At 42.2% G+C, this 18,869-nt stretch overlaps 2 protein-coding genes and 1 long non-coding RNA gene across 6 annotated transcripts in view; 1 reads left to right on the forward strand and 2 right to left on the reverse strand.

Annotated features, from left to right (window-relative positions):
- Nucleotides 1–9,194: 9,194 nt before the first annotated feature.
- cfl2 (cofilin 2 (muscle)) lies at nucleotides 9,195–13,004 on the reverse strand. Of its 2 annotated transcripts, none has more exons than XM_064330190.1 (4): nucleotides 12,857–13,004; nucleotides 11,087–11,394; nucleotides 10,883–10,959; nucleotides 9,195–10,250 (listed from the first exon to the last, which is right to left on the reverse strand). In XM_064330190.1, the coding sequence occupies exons 1-4, from the start codon at nucleotides 12,857–12,859 to the stop codon at nucleotides 10,138–10,140; spliced, it is 501 nt and encodes a 166-aa protein (XP_064186260.1). In that variant the 5' UTR covers nucleotides 12,860–13,004; the 3' UTR covers nucleotides 9,195–10,137. The 2 variants fall into 2 exon arrangements, with proteins under 2 accessions (XP_064186260.1, XP_064186269.1); XM_064330199.1 differs by lacking the exon at nucleotides 12,857–13,004 and adding an exon at nucleotides 12,339–12,499.
- Nucleotides 13,005–13,025: 21 nt separating this feature from the next.
- LOC135252286 (uncharacterized) lies at nucleotides 13,026–14,932 on the forward strand. The gene is made up of 2 exons (XR_010329387.1): nucleotides 13,026–13,164; nucleotides 14,354–14,932. It is a non-coding gene; the product is annotated as an uncharacterized LOC135252286 (long non-coding RNA).
- Nucleotides 14,608–18,869, reverse strand: part of baz1a (bromodomain adjacent to zinc finger domain, 1A) — a 31,591-nt gene continuing 27,329 nt past the window's right edge. For all 3 annotated transcript variants that reach the window (XM_064330176.1, XM_064330154.1, XM_064330165.1), the window contains exons 24-28: nucleotides 18,485–18,711; nucleotides 17,717–18,078; nucleotides 16,696–16,868; nucleotides 16,139–16,226; nucleotides 14,608–15,597 (exon numbers count right to left, since the gene is read on the reverse strand). In XM_064330176.1, coding sequence (XP_064186246.1) covers nucleotides 15,410–15,597; nucleotides 16,139–16,226; nucleotides 16,696–16,868; nucleotides 17,717–18,078; nucleotides 18,485–18,711 — 1,038 coding nt within the window. In that variant the 3' untranslated portion in view covers nucleotides 14,608–15,409. The remainder of the gene's footprint in view (nucleotides 15,598–16,138; nucleotides 16,227–16,695; nucleotides 16,869–17,716; nucleotides 18,079–18,484; nucleotides 18,712–18,869) is intronic.

An 18,869-nucleotide genomic window follows, 5' to 3' on the forward strand; every position in this document is an offset into this window, starting at 1 on the left:
TTTAGGGATTTATTTTAGGGATTGAACTTCTATTTCTTAATAGAAACATTTGAATGTTTTCATTGTAGGAGGAGGTCTTTGGCACCAACTGATTCTGTTAAATCTAGAATTGCCTCATAACTGTTTTTTATTTTATTTTTGAAAAAGATTTTTCTCATTTTGTCGCAATGAGAAAATGTACTGGTGTTTTGAGAAATTTCAACCATCTGCTTTAAAAGACTGCATGCTATAGAATTATTGGGCAGGGGTGAGCAGTCAGGAACTATTACCAATTAGCATTTAAAAGACATCCGTCCTCTCTCCACAGGGATGTGATTTAATTCCACTTCTAGATGTCAAATCCAATTTCTGTAGTTCCAATCAATTGACCTGATTTAATTGGTCCAATTAGATGTAGACATCTATCCCATCCCAATATTTTCTGCGTATACAGCAGAAGTAGAACATTCAACTTGAACTTGAAGTGAAAGGCAAAATACAGAATCTCAAGTACTGTTTGGCATTGCGGGAGTTTGACACCCCCTTTTTCTACCACAACAGTGCTATCATGATTGGTTGTTTTCAGATAAAATCTTTGATCCCAAAACAATCTTAAATTCATGTGACTGCAGTATAGCATCATGCACAGCTCCCTAAAGATGACTGAATGTTCCCAAACAAGTATGATTTCATTTATTTCTGAAGTTAAATGCGGTGTTCTACAGTGCCCTATAAGAGCACTGCAGAACAGTGTTTCTCAAAACGTGTCTCAGGAGGCTTACCGTGTAAAGTTCAAACGAGGTTTTTATTTGAGTCACTGATAATAAACTATTTTTATATGGAGCCTTGAAATTTACAATTCTCTTATTACCTTGCCTTATTGCCACCACCCCCCTCCCCCAGGGACACAAACAATATACAATGCCTAGGCAACTGATATAGATATACTGTTTTCTGAAAAATGTACCAAAAAATGGAAATCAGTGATTATGCCTGTATTAAGGCCCAGCATACAGCCATAACTGATACAACTAACAAACCAGATTTCAGCTGCGATTCAAATTGGACTTGGACAAATCTGATCCATCTCTAATTTATAGTATTCAGACCACAATCATAAAATACTACACATATCAAATTTGTCCAGAAATTATATATATGTTGCATAGAAATGCAGATGTAAGTGAGGCTGGATACAAATTGTAAATGTAAAGATACAAATGCTGCATATCGTTGATTTAATTAATTCTTTTAAAAAATAGTCAAAGCATGCAAGTAGCTCCAAGAAACATGCACAACCTGTGAGCATAAGCAGGTAATGTGTTTTTGCACAGTGTGAGTCTATCTGGGAAAAGGTTCACTTGATTGTTCAGGAAACCTTACCTCCCTGCAGTGAAAACCTGGCCACCCGTTACAATGTTTACAAAGCCCCGAGCGGATATCAATGAAAACTGTTTTCACCAAAATGCACAGCATCCATGACTTACTCATTTAAGTCCATGACCAATAGTTTTGACAAAGAACAGGGAAAGTCCCATTAATGAGAGTACAGAACTATGTGAAACATCACAAGGCTTTAGCATCTCTGAAAAATCCAAACTTAATGAATATTGAACTTGTAAATAATTTGAAGGACCATTCTGAGGAGAGGGAGAAATGCAACAAGCAACTTGAGGCAAAAACGAATTAAAATGATGTTGGTCATTCACTGTTCTTTTCTCATTCAAAGTGTCCTGTATTGGGAAGAAATTGTACATGTTTAATGTGCTACCAACCTACCATGCTGTCTGTGATGTCACCCTGGAGGAGTCCAACTGTGAGGTATGTGAAGGCTGTGGAATTAAGGCTTAATTAAGGCTGAGGACAAGTGCACAAAAAATCAATAACCTTTCAGGAGGTTTTATAGCATGGGGGATCCAAGGCTTATAAAAATATAATGTAGATAATGTTGTCTAATTCAGGTTGGTCATTTTGTGTGTTGAAAGAAATTCAATCTAATTCCATTTAATTGGAAAGAGTTATTTATAAATATAATGACTTAATTTCCATGACACATGCTGGTACTGGCAGGAAAATACAATTACAATTGATTAAAACTATAATTAACTCTGTTGATCTCTGTCACCATTGTTTTCATGCCATTTTTAAAGTAATGTCAAGTGTTTGTGGTGATGTTAATAAATATGTTTTTTTATTTGAATGTTATTTAATTTAAACATTATCTCATAAATGATACCTCATTATTTTTTTTAAAAGGCATGTGAAGGTGATTACAAGATTCCTCTAAAGGAAAGCGTCATTTAAAAATACAGTATAATTATTGCAAATGAACCACAGCGGTAAAAAGTAGTTACATACACTATATCTGTACACATACCTGCATTTAAAGGGACATACCTTCTCTTATAAAGAGTTACATGACCTTAAGATCCAGCTCCATGTTTGAGTTCCGTATTACTGGTGTAGTAACAAAGGGGGGATTCCTTGGAAGGAACCTGGAAGGCACACATTTCTGAAGGGGCTTTGACATGAACAGGACATCAGGCTGCACCACACACTAAAACTCATTGTCTTCTGTCTGTTCTGAAGCACCTCAGAGCAAAGTCTTCACATACCACTGGGTCCTTTCTTCCTAAATTTGGCTAACAACAGAAAAATGGAAACTGTGAAAGGAAAAAACAAAACCAGACGGCAGTGGTCCCTGTGTACTAGTCACCATTCCTGTTCGCCACCAGAGGGCAGCCAAGTACTAATCTAGTGTTTGCTCTCGCACCAATTACGTGATTATTGTTCATACCTTTTCCCTGTTTGACTATGTATTTACTGTGAGTTGCTTTCTCCTTTACTGCCCAGTCTTGGAGTTTCCTACCTAGTGTTTGTTTTCCCGCAGGCACTAGTTATTTATTTTTCTAGTCCCAGTCCTTTTCAGTTTTCCTTGTACCTGTGTTTACTTTTGCACTCCTGCTTATTTTGGTTGATTAAAACACCACTTTATCCTGCTTCCTGAGTGTTTTGTCTGTGAACTTGTGTCCGCACCTCAGTTACAGTACTCCAATGTGAAGGCAAGTGTCACTCTCAGAAGAAAAGAGGAGAGGTCTGGGTTCACTTTCATGGTGATATACATGCAGCTGACTCTACCTTTAATGGTCAGTAATGAGGGAGTGGGGAGGTCAAACTGGTCTACTCTCATTCTGGATCACACAAGATTATATTATTGCCTTGGACACCATGGAATGTGGTAGCTGTTGCTGTTGTTATCAGGTAGCTGTGTGGTGTAATGCTTTAAAAAATACAACCCATAACCAAAAGCATGTATATTTGAGCCCCAGGTGGGACAGTGGGGCTATAATGTTGAGCTAGGCATTCAAGCTGATCCATCTCAGAAAATATACAGCTGTATAGCTAAGAATTGTAAGACACCCTAGATCAGTGTTTCTCAACTCTGGACCTGGGGACCCACTGCCCTGCATGTTTTAGATGTTTCCCTGCTCCAACACACCTGATTCAAATGAATGGGTCGTCATCAAGCTCTGCAGAAGCCTGATAACGACCCATTCATTTGAATCAGTGGTGGTGGAGCAGGGAAACATCTAATACATGCAGGGTAGTGGGTCCCCAGGACCAGGGTTGAGAAACACTGCCCTAGATAAAGGGTTCTGCTAAGCAAATAAATTAATTATTTAAATTAGCCCACATATGCTGTTATTTTGAAACTTAAATTTTACTTTCAACACAGTGAATAAAAAACAGCGCACTCTTCTATAAGGCATACAAAATAAAAATCCTTTATTTTAAGGCACCTTCCAAGGAGAAATGCATTGGACTTTTTATAATTTGTTCATTTTGTATTATTATAACCCCAGAACCCTCTATCATTATCCGTTGACATCTTCAGTGTACCCAGGTCGTGTCCTTTCTATAGTTTCTATACTATACTTCTATACTTTCTAGGTATTGTGTATTATTTTATAGCAAAGATTAACAATGTGTCGGTGTCTATGTCACCTCTCATCACTACTGCTAGTACACCTCCAGGCCACTGTGTTTCCCATTGGTGGTTTAATCTGTGGAACCCAGCAGGCCAACGTTAATTTCCCTGCTGATAGCCCAGATGTACAGGCCACCCATGTTTTGCAGCAACTACCTGGTGCCAAAATTCACCCCGGTGGGAGGATTGGAATCCATTGCACACGTTCAGTGGGGGGGTGGCAGTTCTCATGCCTGCATGAACACTTAATCATACAGTGAAATCACTCTGAAATTTTTTAAATTCCTTCTTCCTCTAGATCACCATCGGGAAATAGGAATGAGCTTAAACTTAAATAACTACCAGGAAAATAAAGCCCAACTAGATGAATGATATTAAAAAAATACTGGATTTAGCCAGGCTCACCCTGAGCATACACATTTTTTAAAAATAGTTTAAATAGTAAAATCAGTAAACAAATACTTGTGAATTACCATCATAATAACCTAATATACTTAGGAATTAATATGCTGAATCAATAGAATCTCCTCAACCCAATGCAAGCAAACGGGCCGATCGAAAGCTCTGGCGAGTTTTCTCTGGAGGGATGATAATAAATGGCCACATTTTTAACAGGAGGGGAGCTTGATCCTCCAGGCTCTCTTCCCTTTCTGTTATTGACCACCCAGCCTTCCTTGTGGCACGCCATCTAGTAATATGTAATACCCACAGGGTGCTCATACGGGTTTAATTGTTTTAAAAAAAGAGTGGCCACCAATCACAGCTGCCTTTTTGTAGTTGTTTGGATAACCAAAACCCCGAACTGCTCTTTTTTACTTCAGTCCAATTACTTCCGTTACAGATTTGGGAGGGTTCCGGGTTTTACTCAGTGTAGTTGTCCAAATCAGTAGCCCTTCCTCATGATACAGGGGGATTAAGATCTTTTTATCAGAAACGATCAAATCAAATGCAACAATGACTTTTGACTTCCATTCCAACCCATTAACATTAAATTTAAGCATTACAAATTCAAGCCATGCAACTGAAATTCCATTTCTACTGGCGCTAATTTGTAACTGAACAGGTGGTGGTGGCAAACATTATATTCTCAGTAGCACTTGAAAAGAATAGAACAAAAAAGTGTAATGGATGTTAACTCTGTCTAGATAAAGATGCCCTTTAAAGAGGGGTGGCAGGTTAGAGTATTCTGAGAGGAAGAATGGTCTTGCTGTAAACATGTACTCTGGGTTGGTCAGTCTCTCATCACTGTGTTCATTTCAGCTTTGATTGCCTATATATTAGCCCACACCCACCTCTATACTGGCCCTAATCATTCTAAACATCCTAACTCAAATCCTAACTCATTTTTATTAAATCCAAAGCTAAAGCAGGCAAGCGAGAGCACTCGAAAAGCAAAAACCACACGTTATCAGTTTTTGTTGGACCGTTATTAATGTCAACAGAAATGTAATACTAAGTAAACACTCAAAGACTGCTGCATAACGATCAATAAGGGTTTCATAAATACTGCGACAAAATCAAATAGGAGACCTTATCTATGGAAGGTACGATTTATTTTTTCATTCAAGGTAAGGGACCCCAAGCCCCCCAGTCCCCCCCCCGCCCCCCACCACCACCCACCCCAAACCAATAATAAAAATAAAAATATCTCATAGCCCCCTCTATCAGTGTGGTCTAGAACCAGGCCTGATTCTATTATAATTAAAATCAATCTATCAGAATTTCTGTGTCTATGGTAACAGAGTGATTAACCTCCAGCAGCTGAACAGGCTGAACATTCGCCCAGTGCCTGTCTAGTCAGAGCATCACTGCCCCAATACCACAAACACAGAAACAGAAATAGAAACACACAAACACATACTCGTCCACGCTCATCTAGATGACTGCATCTCCTGGCATAGGATGTCCTTGCAATGAGTATGTGTTTCACACATGGCCTACGTGTGTAAACCAAGTCCACAACAACTGATGTAACAATTTGGCACCAGGTTGCTTCATTGAAGACACCCCCGGCATGTTTACCCCATATAGTTTTTCCCTATACTCCATCAATAGCGAGATCACGCCAGCCTACCTGGTGTTTTCTAAGAATTTATTTCAAGAGAAAAGGGGACGTTGAGTACAGACATCAAATTAGGCAACCGTGTATCTGAAAATAGAGAATCGCATTGAGCAAGACAGCGGATTGAGCCATCGTTTTTCTGCGCTGTTTACAGCAAACAAGCAATAAAACGCGTGCAGGCACACACACAAACATAAACACACACACACACGCACACACACGTGACAACTCCACACAGAAGCCCTTTCCCTTTCCTTGAAAAGGATGGGGAAAGTAGTGTTGTTTTACACTACAGATTACTGCTGAATCACTGGGCCTACTATAAGAAGACATTCTATTTCAGCCAGGTTCAGAATGACGAGCCATCGTGCGTGGGGTAACGGTGCCGACTCTTTTAGCGTAGAGGACCTCGCCGAGAGCAGGTTATTTTCAGCGCACTTGTCCAGATACAGAGCCCCAGGACAGACACGAAAGGCACTTTGTAACATGTGCTTGAGGATATAGGACTCAGCGGGCCTTCCAGTTAAACACAGTGGTCTGGCCTTAACATTCAAAAATCCAGCCTGAGACAGCGTGCACTCAGTCATGCAGGCCCAAAAAAATATTTTTCCAAAACTCAAATTGCAGTGGTCCGCGACATCAAATTGGAATATACATTTGTTACTGAAAGGGTAAAATGTGAACATTTTTAAAGTTTAATCTTCTCCTGCTGGGCATCGGCAGAAGATAAGCTACCATTCCTAAAAGGAAAAAATAACAATACTAAAAAAACAAGTGGCCTCCTCCTTGTCCACTTTGTTATGAATACTGATTCAGTTCTTACAGCTCTGGTTCCACTGGTGCAAGCAGTGGGGAATTTACTGCACTGTAAGGAAACATTTAAATAGTTTGCTAGGGACTGAATTACTCTATTATTGGAATTTCAAGAGTCTATCAGTTGCCATGTATATCTTACGTTCCACTGAGAGTTGCACTTAAAACCACAGCACCTCCTGCGAAGACATGCTTGAAAACCTTGACCTGCAATCTCCTCTGGGTTTGACGTGGAGACAACTTGTGTGAATGACAGTTCTGCCTCGCCCAGGGCAAAGGGTTCGTGACGAGAAACAAGACAGAACTCCTGCTGTGTGTAGGGGCTACTTTAGCGGTACAAAAACATTCCGCCCACGTGGCTGTTTGCGTGTACCCGTGTTTCCCCCCGGTCTCTGTGTCACTGCAAATGGCGTATGATGGCGTATGATGCCGTCCGTACAGTGTGGGGGAGAGGCATGTTTCAAATCCACAAAGCGGATCAGACAAATGCTATTCATCTGGATGGTAACCAACAGAACCATACAAAGACACACAAGCATGCCGTCCCCCGTCCCCCCCCCATTTCCCCCATGACTCATACAGCAGTCATCATTACAATCATTAGTCTCCCATACCATAAACCAACTGCTGTGCTGAAAATCCCTTAAATCCTTACTTGACCATTATTCCCTTATGAAAAGTAAAAAATACAAGAGCAGAAGTGAAGAGGATCAGCTTTTTGACCAAAGCATAAACCCACAAATCCCACAGAACTGCTTTTTACACCTTGGACTGTGAGGATGGCAGTTCCAAAGCCAAAGTTTATTTTCCACGGGGAAAGGTTTTATTTGTTTTGACGCAAAGACATTAGGTGTTAAAGCAGGGTTGGAGAATGAATCTTTCGGGAGTAACACACTGCAAACGTGAGACATTTTTGAAAAATGTGTGCCGAGTCGACAGTTTGGTATTAGCGAGTTCTGTTGTTCCATAAAACGTCCTCGTCTTCTAAAGGATTCATTTCACTAGGGGAGGTGTACGTGTCTCTGTTTGTTTTCACCCCGTCCTTCTTCTCTTCCCCAAAGTGTGAAAAACATTCTTTGTGGCGGCTGCTCCGTCCGCCCGGCGGGGGCTTCCCCTCCGCGCGGCGCTGGAAACGCGTCCAGTTTTGCCATTTGTGGACAACGATGACAAGACACAAAAGCATGCGCTGGCCATAAATAGCTCGGGCCGGCGGAGGGCTGCTCGCTGCCGCGGGGATCAGGTTCTCCGGGGCGAAGCGGCAGGCCCTGGCCCCGGGCCCAGCTCCCCCGGCTCCCCTGAAAGACAAGCCGCTTTCATAGAAACCCTCGCCCCGGCCCGGACACGGGAGGCCGACGCGCACGTTCATTGAAACTTTCACGCCCTCCGGACAAGCTGCCCGCTCTGACGAAGACGGGCTCGAGTCCTAATCTGTCGTCTCACGGAGTAGCGCCGGACCCCCGAAAGGGCAGGAGCGGGATTCGAGAATAGCTCTTGATGAGGGGTAATCTGCTGTAAAACTACGACCAGAAAATCCTACATCTATATTGCAGGTCAAGAACGCAAGGTTTGACAGAATCACTGTTTTAAATTAAGAACTACAGGAAGACTTTCTGAGAGTATAAATTCTAATCCAGGCAACATTCCAATAGTGTACACCATATTGGAATGCTATAACCTATCTAGTAGCTATATATATATGTTCACATGGATATACAACTACTAGATAGATATGGATTTGCCCTGAGACATAATAATTCTGAAAAGACAAATGACCGAGTGTACAATTCTGTCAGAGCTTCGGGTTTCACAGAGCTAGTCTAATATCCTCTGAATATATGAGAACATTAGAACTAAATTATAGGAACAAAAAAACAAAGATTTTTGTTCCTATAATTTTTACGTATTTGTATTATTAAAGTATGCATTTTTATGACACTCAAAAAGATAAACCTGCTCTGTTGAAGCCCGGCCTTCTCGATTACCGGACTCCACTTGAACATTTGAATTGGACATGAAAATATACAACTGATACACATGCACAGCCACCCACCTCATACAAAAGTTATCCCTCGATCAACATTCAATCGTTGGCCTTTTTTAAACCACCAAATTTCAAAATCTGGTAGCTGACAGTTGCTGGCACCAATGCTGAAGAAGTTCAGCGGGATCACATGATACTTATCCACCGGACAATCCGACTTGATACGTCCACCTGCTGTCAATATCTCAGCACCATGCATGACTCTGGTTTTGCCCTCTATCGGAGTGCAAGCTGAACCATAGAAATGTCCCAGCCTTGAAGCAAACAGCAAAAAGCAGCTTTTGAGTGAAGAAAAAAAAGACGCCCAGCAATCATCAGTCGCAAGATTTATTGCAAAGTGGCGACTTCACCGATCTCAAAAACAATATTCCACTTAAGGCTCCGTTCACACAGATATTGCCATCTTGACTGATAGTGTGGATTCTCTTTTAGTGTTGCAAAAATGCAAGCAGCACCTCTTCTGTTAATTCAGCGGTGTACGGTACGTTTGAGTGAAAACAAGAAGGCAACGGAACAATTAAATACTCTTTTGTCTTTCCTTTCCCATATGCTATACAGGAATAAAAACTGAGGTAACTTCACTTCCTAGGTGACACAAATGAACACATTCAATAGGCATTCCGTCCTCCTTTTGTTTGCTCTTTACTTGTAGTGTCTAAACCAAAACAATAGACAAAAAGTGCTTTGTATGCATAGTGTAAAATGTGTCGCGCCATGTCAAATACCCAGGCTAACGAGATGGAACGGTTATCGGCCCCATGGAAAAACTCGACGGAGTGCAAATTGTTTATACTGGATATTGGCTAATGCCAGGACAGTGGACACAACTGCCAGGACATTCAAAGAAAGCTTACTCACTTCGCTCTAAGCTACTCAACATTAAACTGTTGCTGTGTCTGTGATAAGGAATGCAGGCAACGCCATCTTTTCACGTGTGTGAGGTTCATAGTTCTTCTTCGATTGGAAGGAGTAGTAGAGTATTCAGGAGTTGTTTTGTTTGGCAAAAGCATGACGTGAAAGCATTCCTCCAGGTTCTACATTTTAGCAAACCCACCAGGATTTTGGAAAAGAGTCGACCGGCAATAACTGGTAGGATTTTTTTTTTGGATTCATTAATGAGACCTCCTTCATTTGGGGGAAAGAAAACAAAATAAAAGAACAACAAAAAAAACTAAAACTAATCCAATAGGTTCAAATGGTATCAACAGAGCTGCTAAGATGAAAGCGTCTAGGATCCAGGTGGCACATGTCAGTTTACAATGGTCTCCCTTCCAGCGATACCACAACATTGCCTCCCAACTTGTCTGCCAGGGTGGTGCGGTCCTGAATGTCGTCTAAACCGTTAACTTGCCATTCATGCTTAATACCTGCAAAAAATAAAAAGAAAATCTGTGAGAACCTCTTCTCGTTCAGTACCCACTCTTCGGTAGGTTTGTTAACTTCCAGGATCCCGAACGAATAGACTCGTTTAATCAGAAAACAGACTCTTTCATCTCCACAGTTCTACTGATTCATGCATTCTGGAACGTTTATGTGAATGGTGTTGTACTGCAGGTTACAGCCTGCCGCAGATATAACAAATGACGGGAAAGTGAACCGTCCTGAACCTTACAGGTAGTTACCAAGTGCTATTAATCACTCTCCTTCCAAAGGTCTTTGCTTTCCATCTCCACAGAACAGTATGATTTGTTCAAATCAGCAAGTCACACCACACCTCCACCCCACCAACCCATTCAGTAAACAGGTATACAAAACAGATTTATTATGCTCTGAAAAACATTATTTTACGCCATATTTGTTTGGTTGCCAAACATGTCATTAAAAAAAATGACAAAAAGACTAAAAAAAAAACTAAAATTATGTTCTCCAAGCATAGCTGCTGTTACTTTATTAAATTCAAAACATAAGACGCATAAGTGGTGATGTCACTGAGCACACCGTTTACTCTGGCATTTCTGTGTTTGGCAAAGTGGGGGTGCCAGTTGTCAATATCATTTACCTGTGAATTTCTTTTTGATGGCATCTTTAGAGCTGGCGTAGATCATCTTGCTTTTTAGAGGAGCTCCTTCTGGCGCCCTGTGAAAGGCAGGAAGAATAAATAAACCCAAGACACTGAAACTCTCCATGGAAGAGGCAGCTGAAAGCTCTTCGGGTCACCTGCAAAAATCTTAACATTTAGCTTTCAGTTTAAGGAGATACGTACCAAAATACAAACACCAGATCTTCTTTCTTGGATTCTTTTGTTTCGTATGTGGCGTCGTACAAGCCGTACCGGCAGTCATTAAGAGGTAGGAGCTTGACGAAGCAGGCGTAGGGGTCATCCACGGACTCCCCAATGTCGCCCACCAAGATCTGCTTGCCCTCCTCCACGATGATCTTTTTCTTGTCGTCGCTCAGGCAGAACAGAACCGCCTTCTTGCGCTTCTTCACCTCATCGGAAGATGACGACTTGCGCACCTTCATGTCATTGAAGACCTTGATAACTTCTTCATTGACTGTGACGCCGGAGGCCTGCGAGGAAAGACACAATGTGGAGGTAGGGGCGAAGGGGGTTTTGGTCACTTAATGATTTGAACAAATCATACTGATCTGTTGCAGTGATTTTTTTCTGTTTGCCCACATTAATCTGTTTACAAGGGTACAAACTAGATCTACCCATAATGGGGTTCATACAGCCTCTCTCCTGTTGCTACAAGAGGTGCCCCTTCGTAGCACAGAATAAAGATCAACCAACAAAATGACCAGCAGACCTGAAGCCTTATCTGCAATTCAAACAGTCCCCCATGTTATTCTTCACACTCGACTGGTTTGTGCTTATTACAGCAAGATTGTTAACATCTAACAAGTCCCAGCCATTTAAAAAGTGCCGTTATATCACATTACAGTACATTAAAAAAGTACATTAAGTCGAGTTGAAAAAATGACTAGTTTCTAATATTCATGCTTCAGGACTTTCATCTAACTGGTAAGCTATGGGCACTCACGTCGGTTTACATCTCCCTAAATAGTATAAGCTGTTTTAATGTTTTGTTCCATTATAGTCTAATTTAACGCTGCATTGCGAATTTATGAACTTATAATCTAAGCGCCACATTTGTGGTCATCAAAACAGAAGAGTTTTCAGTTGACACTTATATAAATAAACAGCTTGATTGCAAGTTTTGTAGTAAATATGAACACTGGAAAACTAGTAAATCACACAACTGCCAAATTTCAGCTGGGCTAGTTGCGTCTACGTGTAACTTAGGCTAGCTAACTAGCCAGTTAGCATAAGCAAGCGAAACACCAGTTGACTCAGCTAAGCTACCTAGCTAGCTAGTATTGAACTATATAACTACTGATGTTTAGCAATCGCTTGAAATGTCATACCATGTACCAGGAAAAATAAAGAAATTAATTACTTATTTATTTTTATAAATAGTACTCTATAGGACTAATATCAATATATAACATACGATAAATCACGACGCCCTGTTCCGTTATTCCACCAAGAAACTGCCCCCGTCATCATGCTGGGAAATCCGCATTACTGCCCAGTACGGTACACCACTAGCATGACAAGTTGTCTAACGTGCCACAACCGTATTATAACCGTGATCACTTCGTTTTAATTTTCTTTAATGAATTAATCCACTATTTAGATTTATTGCACACTATTTTTCCAAAAATAAATGAGAGGAATTGATTAACGCTACTCAGCTGCCGGTCACTGCGGCTAAAATTAGGTTAAAATGGCTGCCTTGGGCTCCAGGGCCTATGCTATAGAGTCGGAACGCTAAACTCAGTAAGTCCACTTCGAGTCATTTTTATGACTTCTAAAACAAACTGGCCCACCCGTTGACCACATCAATACGTTAAACGGACGCCCATTAATTCACACATTCAACAGGAGTTAGAAAAATCGGTAGGCAAAGAGTTAATAAAAGCTACGAATATCTGGCAGTTCGCCTCCAGGAGAGACAGCGAGGCTTACCATGTTGTCTGGTGATCGGGTCGGCGGAGTTTGCAGATGGTTGCGTGAAATTTCACCGGGTACTGCTATCCGAGCGAGAGAGAGAGAGAGAGAGCGAGCGAGCGAGAGAGAGAGAGGAAAGCGCGCAGCGACCACTGTAGTTGCGACGGGCGGGAGCAGTAACGGGATTGGCAGGGAAAACTGTTTCGGACATTCTCATAATGCTTGTGTCCCACTGTCACTGACAATCGCAAGAGGCACTGGTATTAAAAAACTGAGCGTTCTCGAATCAAGGAATTAAATGTACATTTATATAATGCAACATTTTGGTAAGTTGTGGACAGCATGACCGCTTTACTTCTTTATTAGCAGTTTTATAAGCATTTGCCTAGAACGGGCTTGTATCTAATAACCTGATTTATATGACTGACTAGCAGACTGCATCCCTTGGAAGTGTTATATCAGTTTGAGGTTTTCAACGTGCTTTGTTGTGGAATTTATCTTAACACGAGTTCTATTGGTACTTTTTAATAAAGGAATACAATGCACACTTGATTAAGCGGACTGCAAAAATCTCTAGTTTACCAGTGCTTTACACACCGTTTAGTCCCAGTTAACTTCAAACAGTTAGGTAACAGTTCCTCAGCTATTCGAAAGAACGAAGTTTAGGTTTAGATTTTGGAAGCGTTGCACCTTTAGGTCCCAAACAGCAACTGCGGTGTGCTGCTATATTTCAGGCCCAAACATTTTAGGGAATACAAAATTCGTTGTCTCAGAAAACACCGACGGCTCATAAATAGGCTAACAAAAGGTCGAAGTAATTAAGGGAAAGCCTTTCAGCACCACGTGACCACACTACTAGAACCATATGACATTCGAAAAGATATTGGTATATAGTTCGTACATGACATTTCATATTCCGTTAAATTCTTCCCATTAGACTTTCAATAAAACAGGTGTAGCGTAGGTGAACATATTGACGGAGCGCACACTTTCAACACTAGGGGGCGTGAGATCCAAAGCCAACATTTTGACTATATAAGACCAAATGTTTCAAGCTAGGAAAAAAGTAAATACTAAAAGCTGGCTGTTGAAATATACGATGGCGTACTATATACAATGAAATGGCCACAATACGCATTATCCGTAAGGTATGTAGCCTAATGCATTTTATTAAGGTTAAAGGAAATCACTGGACAAGAATATGTTCAATTAGCCCAGTGATTAGGGATTTGAATGTGTGAATTGGTAGTCGATATAGGACTTATAATGAAGCAATACATGACGATTGTAATTTTGGGCCTACATTTTATACCTACATCTCAACAACCACGAGGAAATACACAGCTTCCATTTCAGATTTATTCATAGTATAGGAATGTTTACATAGAATTTGCGGTCAACCACAGAAAATAAGGGAATCTGATATTACTTAATTATCAAGATGCATGGAAAGGAGAACATTACCTATTGTGAAAACGTGTTTGTTTTAATAAAATAACCTTTCTTCTATTTAAGATGTAGCTGGAAAATTGACTTGTTGCTGTGAATTTGGAAATTAAACTGCACAAATGCCCAATTATGGATTTAACTGAAATGGATGGACCAAAAAAGGTATTTAGCATGGTATTTGTAATTTCTTATTAGCAGGGAGGTAAAACACTTAATTAAAAACCCAGCGCCCGGCATCTCTCTAAATACTGAAATTGCATTCTTTCAGAACAATTCTTCATTCAAAAAACATTCCGTTTTTGAGATAGGAGATCACCACATTTAACAAAGTCATTTTATTTTTACATGTAGAAAAATGTACAGGATAGAAGTTACAAAGTAGTACAGGATACGGTAAAACAACAACAGAAAACGTTCACCGTCAAACCCAATGCTTCAGACAGCTTTCTATTGCTTCAGTAGAAAACTGATTTAATTCTTTACAAATACAAATAGAAGAGACAAAAATGCGTTCTATAGCAACATTCTTATAAATACCAACAACAAGTATTCAAACTCAAAATTATTTTCAACTAAATAAATATCTACCCCAGTTTTGAAACTTTGAACTGAGAAATAGTTGATTTTGGTTCCTATGTAGTGTTGCACTGAAAAAAGGAACCAGAAAATATCAAGTTAATTGTTATTACTATTAGTTCAGTACTATGTGGAACACTCCTAAATGCTAAGGGTCCTTCAAGCTGCGATACTTAATTTAGCAAAGTAATGGACAAAGTCAGAGGATTAAAGTTTGTACAAAAAGTAGTCTAGAATTTCAACCAAATATACAAAATAAATGCACTGCTAACACAAAAACAAAAGAATTTCACAATGATTTTGTCCTGAGTGATTCTGAACGAGAAGGACTAGCAGTATGTTTTTACAGTGCAGTTTTTCTTTTTCCACGGCTAGTGGTCGAATCCTGGAAGAGTCATGATTTCCCCCCGCCCCCGCCCCCCCCCCTCCTCTGTTCTTGCCTTTCAGAGGGGTACCCCAGAGCCCGTTTGGTGAAAAGGCCCCTTTGTATTTGTGTGGCTGGCCTGCGTGTGCCTTTCCCTGCGAGTCCGTGGGGAGCGGGCCGGGTTACATTCTGGGGCGTTTCTGGGGGGGGTTGCTCAGGTCGCTGGCCGGCGGGACGGGGAGGCCCAGTTTCTGGGCCTCGCTGTGGAAGAAGGCCTGGAGCCGCACGCCGGCCTTGGCCTCGTTCGTGCTGCGCGGGTTGTACACTAAACAGTTGGTGAACATCAGCTCCACGTCCGCGATGAACTCAGCTGGGAAAAGGAAAGGCAAAGACGCATTTTAGTATGATCTACTAACTGCCAGGGCACTCTAATACCTTAATCTTTGATCATTTGCAGCATGATAGATGTGAAATTTGCACAGACTACACAGTGAAAAGGACTCAAAAGTTTTTAGAAAATGTTTCTGAATATACATGTTGTACACATTCCTAGTGTTTCTGGTAATATTGTTAAGTAATAATAAGTTTTGGACATGATGGAAATGGATATGCATTAGGGAGAGTTAAAATATCTAAAATGCGATGTTTACAACAAAAATGTTTGATGCTATTTTATAGGGAAGGCCCAGCTGCACATTAAAAAATCATTACGCTTTCGCGCACATTGAAAACCCATTTCTTGCTAAAGCGAACAGATGGGGCATTACTTTCATCTTTTAAAAACAAACACATTTGCCAGATGCTATTAAAATGAAATAATCACTAAACTATACTTTAAATTGATTATAAATGAAAAGAAAACAAAAAAAATCTAAATAAAAAAACAAAGGAAGAAATCAAGTGGAACTTACCGGTAGTTTTATATTCACAGTTGTTGACTTTTTCCCTGATTATACTTAAAGCCATTGGCTTTTTGATGATGTCATAGTAGTCTGGCACCTGAGAGCACAAGCACATGGAGAACAGGCTCACTTCACATTTTCAAAGCATTTGTGTGTGAATAAGTGCCGGTCAGTGTTACACCGGCCCTGTGCATGCTTGCTTTTAGTGAATGAATGGAACTTGTGTGCGTGAATGTGTGTCTGAGTGAGAGCAATGGGATGTATGAGTAAGTATAAAAGTGTGTTTCTGCATGCATCGGAGACACTCAGTAAGCATGTGCCTGCAGGTGTGTGAACGTGCATGTGTATGAGAAAGCGTCTAACAGTGTGTACATGCGTGGGGAAAAACTGATTTATGCATTTGTAAGTGCATGTGTGTGTATGTATGAGTGAGCAATGTGATTGAGTGAATTTGTGTGTGAGTGAGTACTTAAGTGAGTAAGTATTTGGCGTGTGAGGGTGAGCTTGTGTGTGCATGTATATGTGACTGGATGTCCATTTCACCATCCCCTGGACATGCACGTTACCTGTGTTCTGGACACGAGCTTCTTGAAGGGCCAGCTGTCCTCGTGTCTGACCAGCTCCACGGTCAGCTGCTCGCAGGCTGACAGCTCGTGCACCCCCTGGTTCCGCCCCGAGCTTCGGCGATTGGACGAGCTGCTGGGCGCGCTCAGAACCACCTTGGCTTTGGGAGACACTTCTAAACGAGGGACAGGACACGGGACACTGTTCAGAACCAATCAACCACAGCTTCACGGGGGCTTTTAAAGATGTGATTCAATAGTTTGGGATTCAAAGCAAAATATATATGGCAGTAAGAGGAAACCCGCCCAAATTACACTTTAAAATATGTGGGAGAGAACTGGATTCATATTAAATTAGCTTCGTATTAAATGAATACAGTAGTCTCAAATCAGGCTTATCACTGCGCTCATCAGTACAGAAAGAAAGAATCTTCACAGAAGCGCACATTGGAGATTCCAATATGGGGAAAACAGATAAACACTAACGTATCTCACGTGTTTTGCTCCTACTGTTCAGTAAGTAAACTACTTGGCTACACTGTTGTAGAAAAAAAAGGAACAGGCAAATATAGGGATATTTTATTGCACGACTGCTGAGTCTAGGAGTAGTAAAATAATAGCACCCTCAACCTTGAGGGAGCTGCCAAATCACTCAGTCGTATCGAATACCCAGCAATGCGAAATATCAGGGTTGGGCTGACAGCTGGTAGAATTACAAACGTGTTAATACGCTAACGTTTTTGAGGCTGCTGGGGGGTTCATTCGGTTAGGGCACCGTGCTGTGGTGCGCGTCGGATGAGCCTCGGATCGAATCTGGACCGCGCCAGCGCGCACCGTGGGCAGTGTCTGAAGGGACAGGGTGCACATGCTGGTGCTTGTTCAATCCAATTATCTAAGTGTCCATGTACTTTAACAGATGTGCACTTCCCGAAGTACACAGCAGAATAATATCTCCGAAGTTTCGGGGATTATAAATTCACGGTGTCCTGCACGGGGCCCGAGGAGCTGCATCAGTGCTGCTCACCTGCGAGAGGTCGTTTCCGAGCGTCCGTCTGTCTGTCCTGGGGGGAGGGCGCGGCGGACGGGCTGCCGGCGGGCTTGGACGTGAAGGAGCCGTTGGCGGACTGCACCTCCTGGCTGAGCCGGGCGCTGGAGCGGGAGCCGGCGCGGGGCGGGGCCCTGGCCGCGGGGGAGGGGCCCGCCTTCTTCCCCGAGCCTTTGGCGCCGGCCTTCCCGGCGGACAGGCTCTGCTTGGCGGCGGCCGGCTGGCTGCGGGGGGTGGAGCGGCCCGAGTCTGGCTGGCGGGGGGCGGGGGGCCTGGCCGACGCCCGGCCTCCCTTATTGGTCAGGGGCAGCTTGACCGCGGCGCGGCCCTTCTTAGGAGGGCTGGAGGGGTCAGAGAGGGCGGTCAACGATGGGCACCATGCACGCATTTCCAACTGTCACTGCTGTACGGCTGCTGGTTGTTCATTTAATAAAAAATACAGAAGTGCATTTCTGTGGCAGAAGCCTTCAACCAGATACTTTTCTCTTTTTTTTTTTTTACTTGCATACATTTCAGTAAGTGACCCACACGATGATACACATTCAGCATCAAATCCAGACCAAGACAACGATGCCTGAGACCGGAAATGAAGCCGTGGTTTGACCACATGCCCCTTAATTGCCTGGCTCTTCACAGGACTGATTTGAAGCAAAGAAATAATTATATTTCAATTACAGTACATTAAATTAAGAGACCGCAAAAGCTGTCTTCATGTTTATGTGTATTTTCAATTCTCTTTTTGCCTACCTTTCCTGCTCCTCCTCTTCCTCCTCCTCCTCCTCCTCTTCAGACTCCTCCTCCTCTTCCGAGTCGTCCTCTTCCTCTTCGGACTCGTCGTCCTCCTCCTCCTCCTCCTGGTCCTCGGACTCCAGCTCCTCCTCGGAGTCGATGGAGGAGCGCTGGCGGGAGCTGAGGCGGCGGGAGCGCTGCTTGGGCCGGCACTCGGGGCAGAACCACTCCTCAGAGGGCACGGCCTGGGGAGGGGCAGCACAGACAGGGGGCCCGTCACGGAGCTGCTGCTGCTACGCTCTCACGCTCTCACAGGCCTGGAGTCAGGCTAGGGTTAATCCACTGTGAGGTGTATTAAAGGGTTTCAACATACACAGCACGTGGATTAATACTAATTTAACTC

Source organism: Anguilla rostrata, chromosome 1 (assembly GCF_018555375.3).
Source record: "Anguilla rostrata isolate EN2019 chromosome 1, ASM1855537v3, whole genome shotgun sequence".
NCBI lineage: Eukaryota > Metazoa > Chordata > Actinopteri > Anguilliformes > Anguillidae > Anguilla > Anguilla rostrata.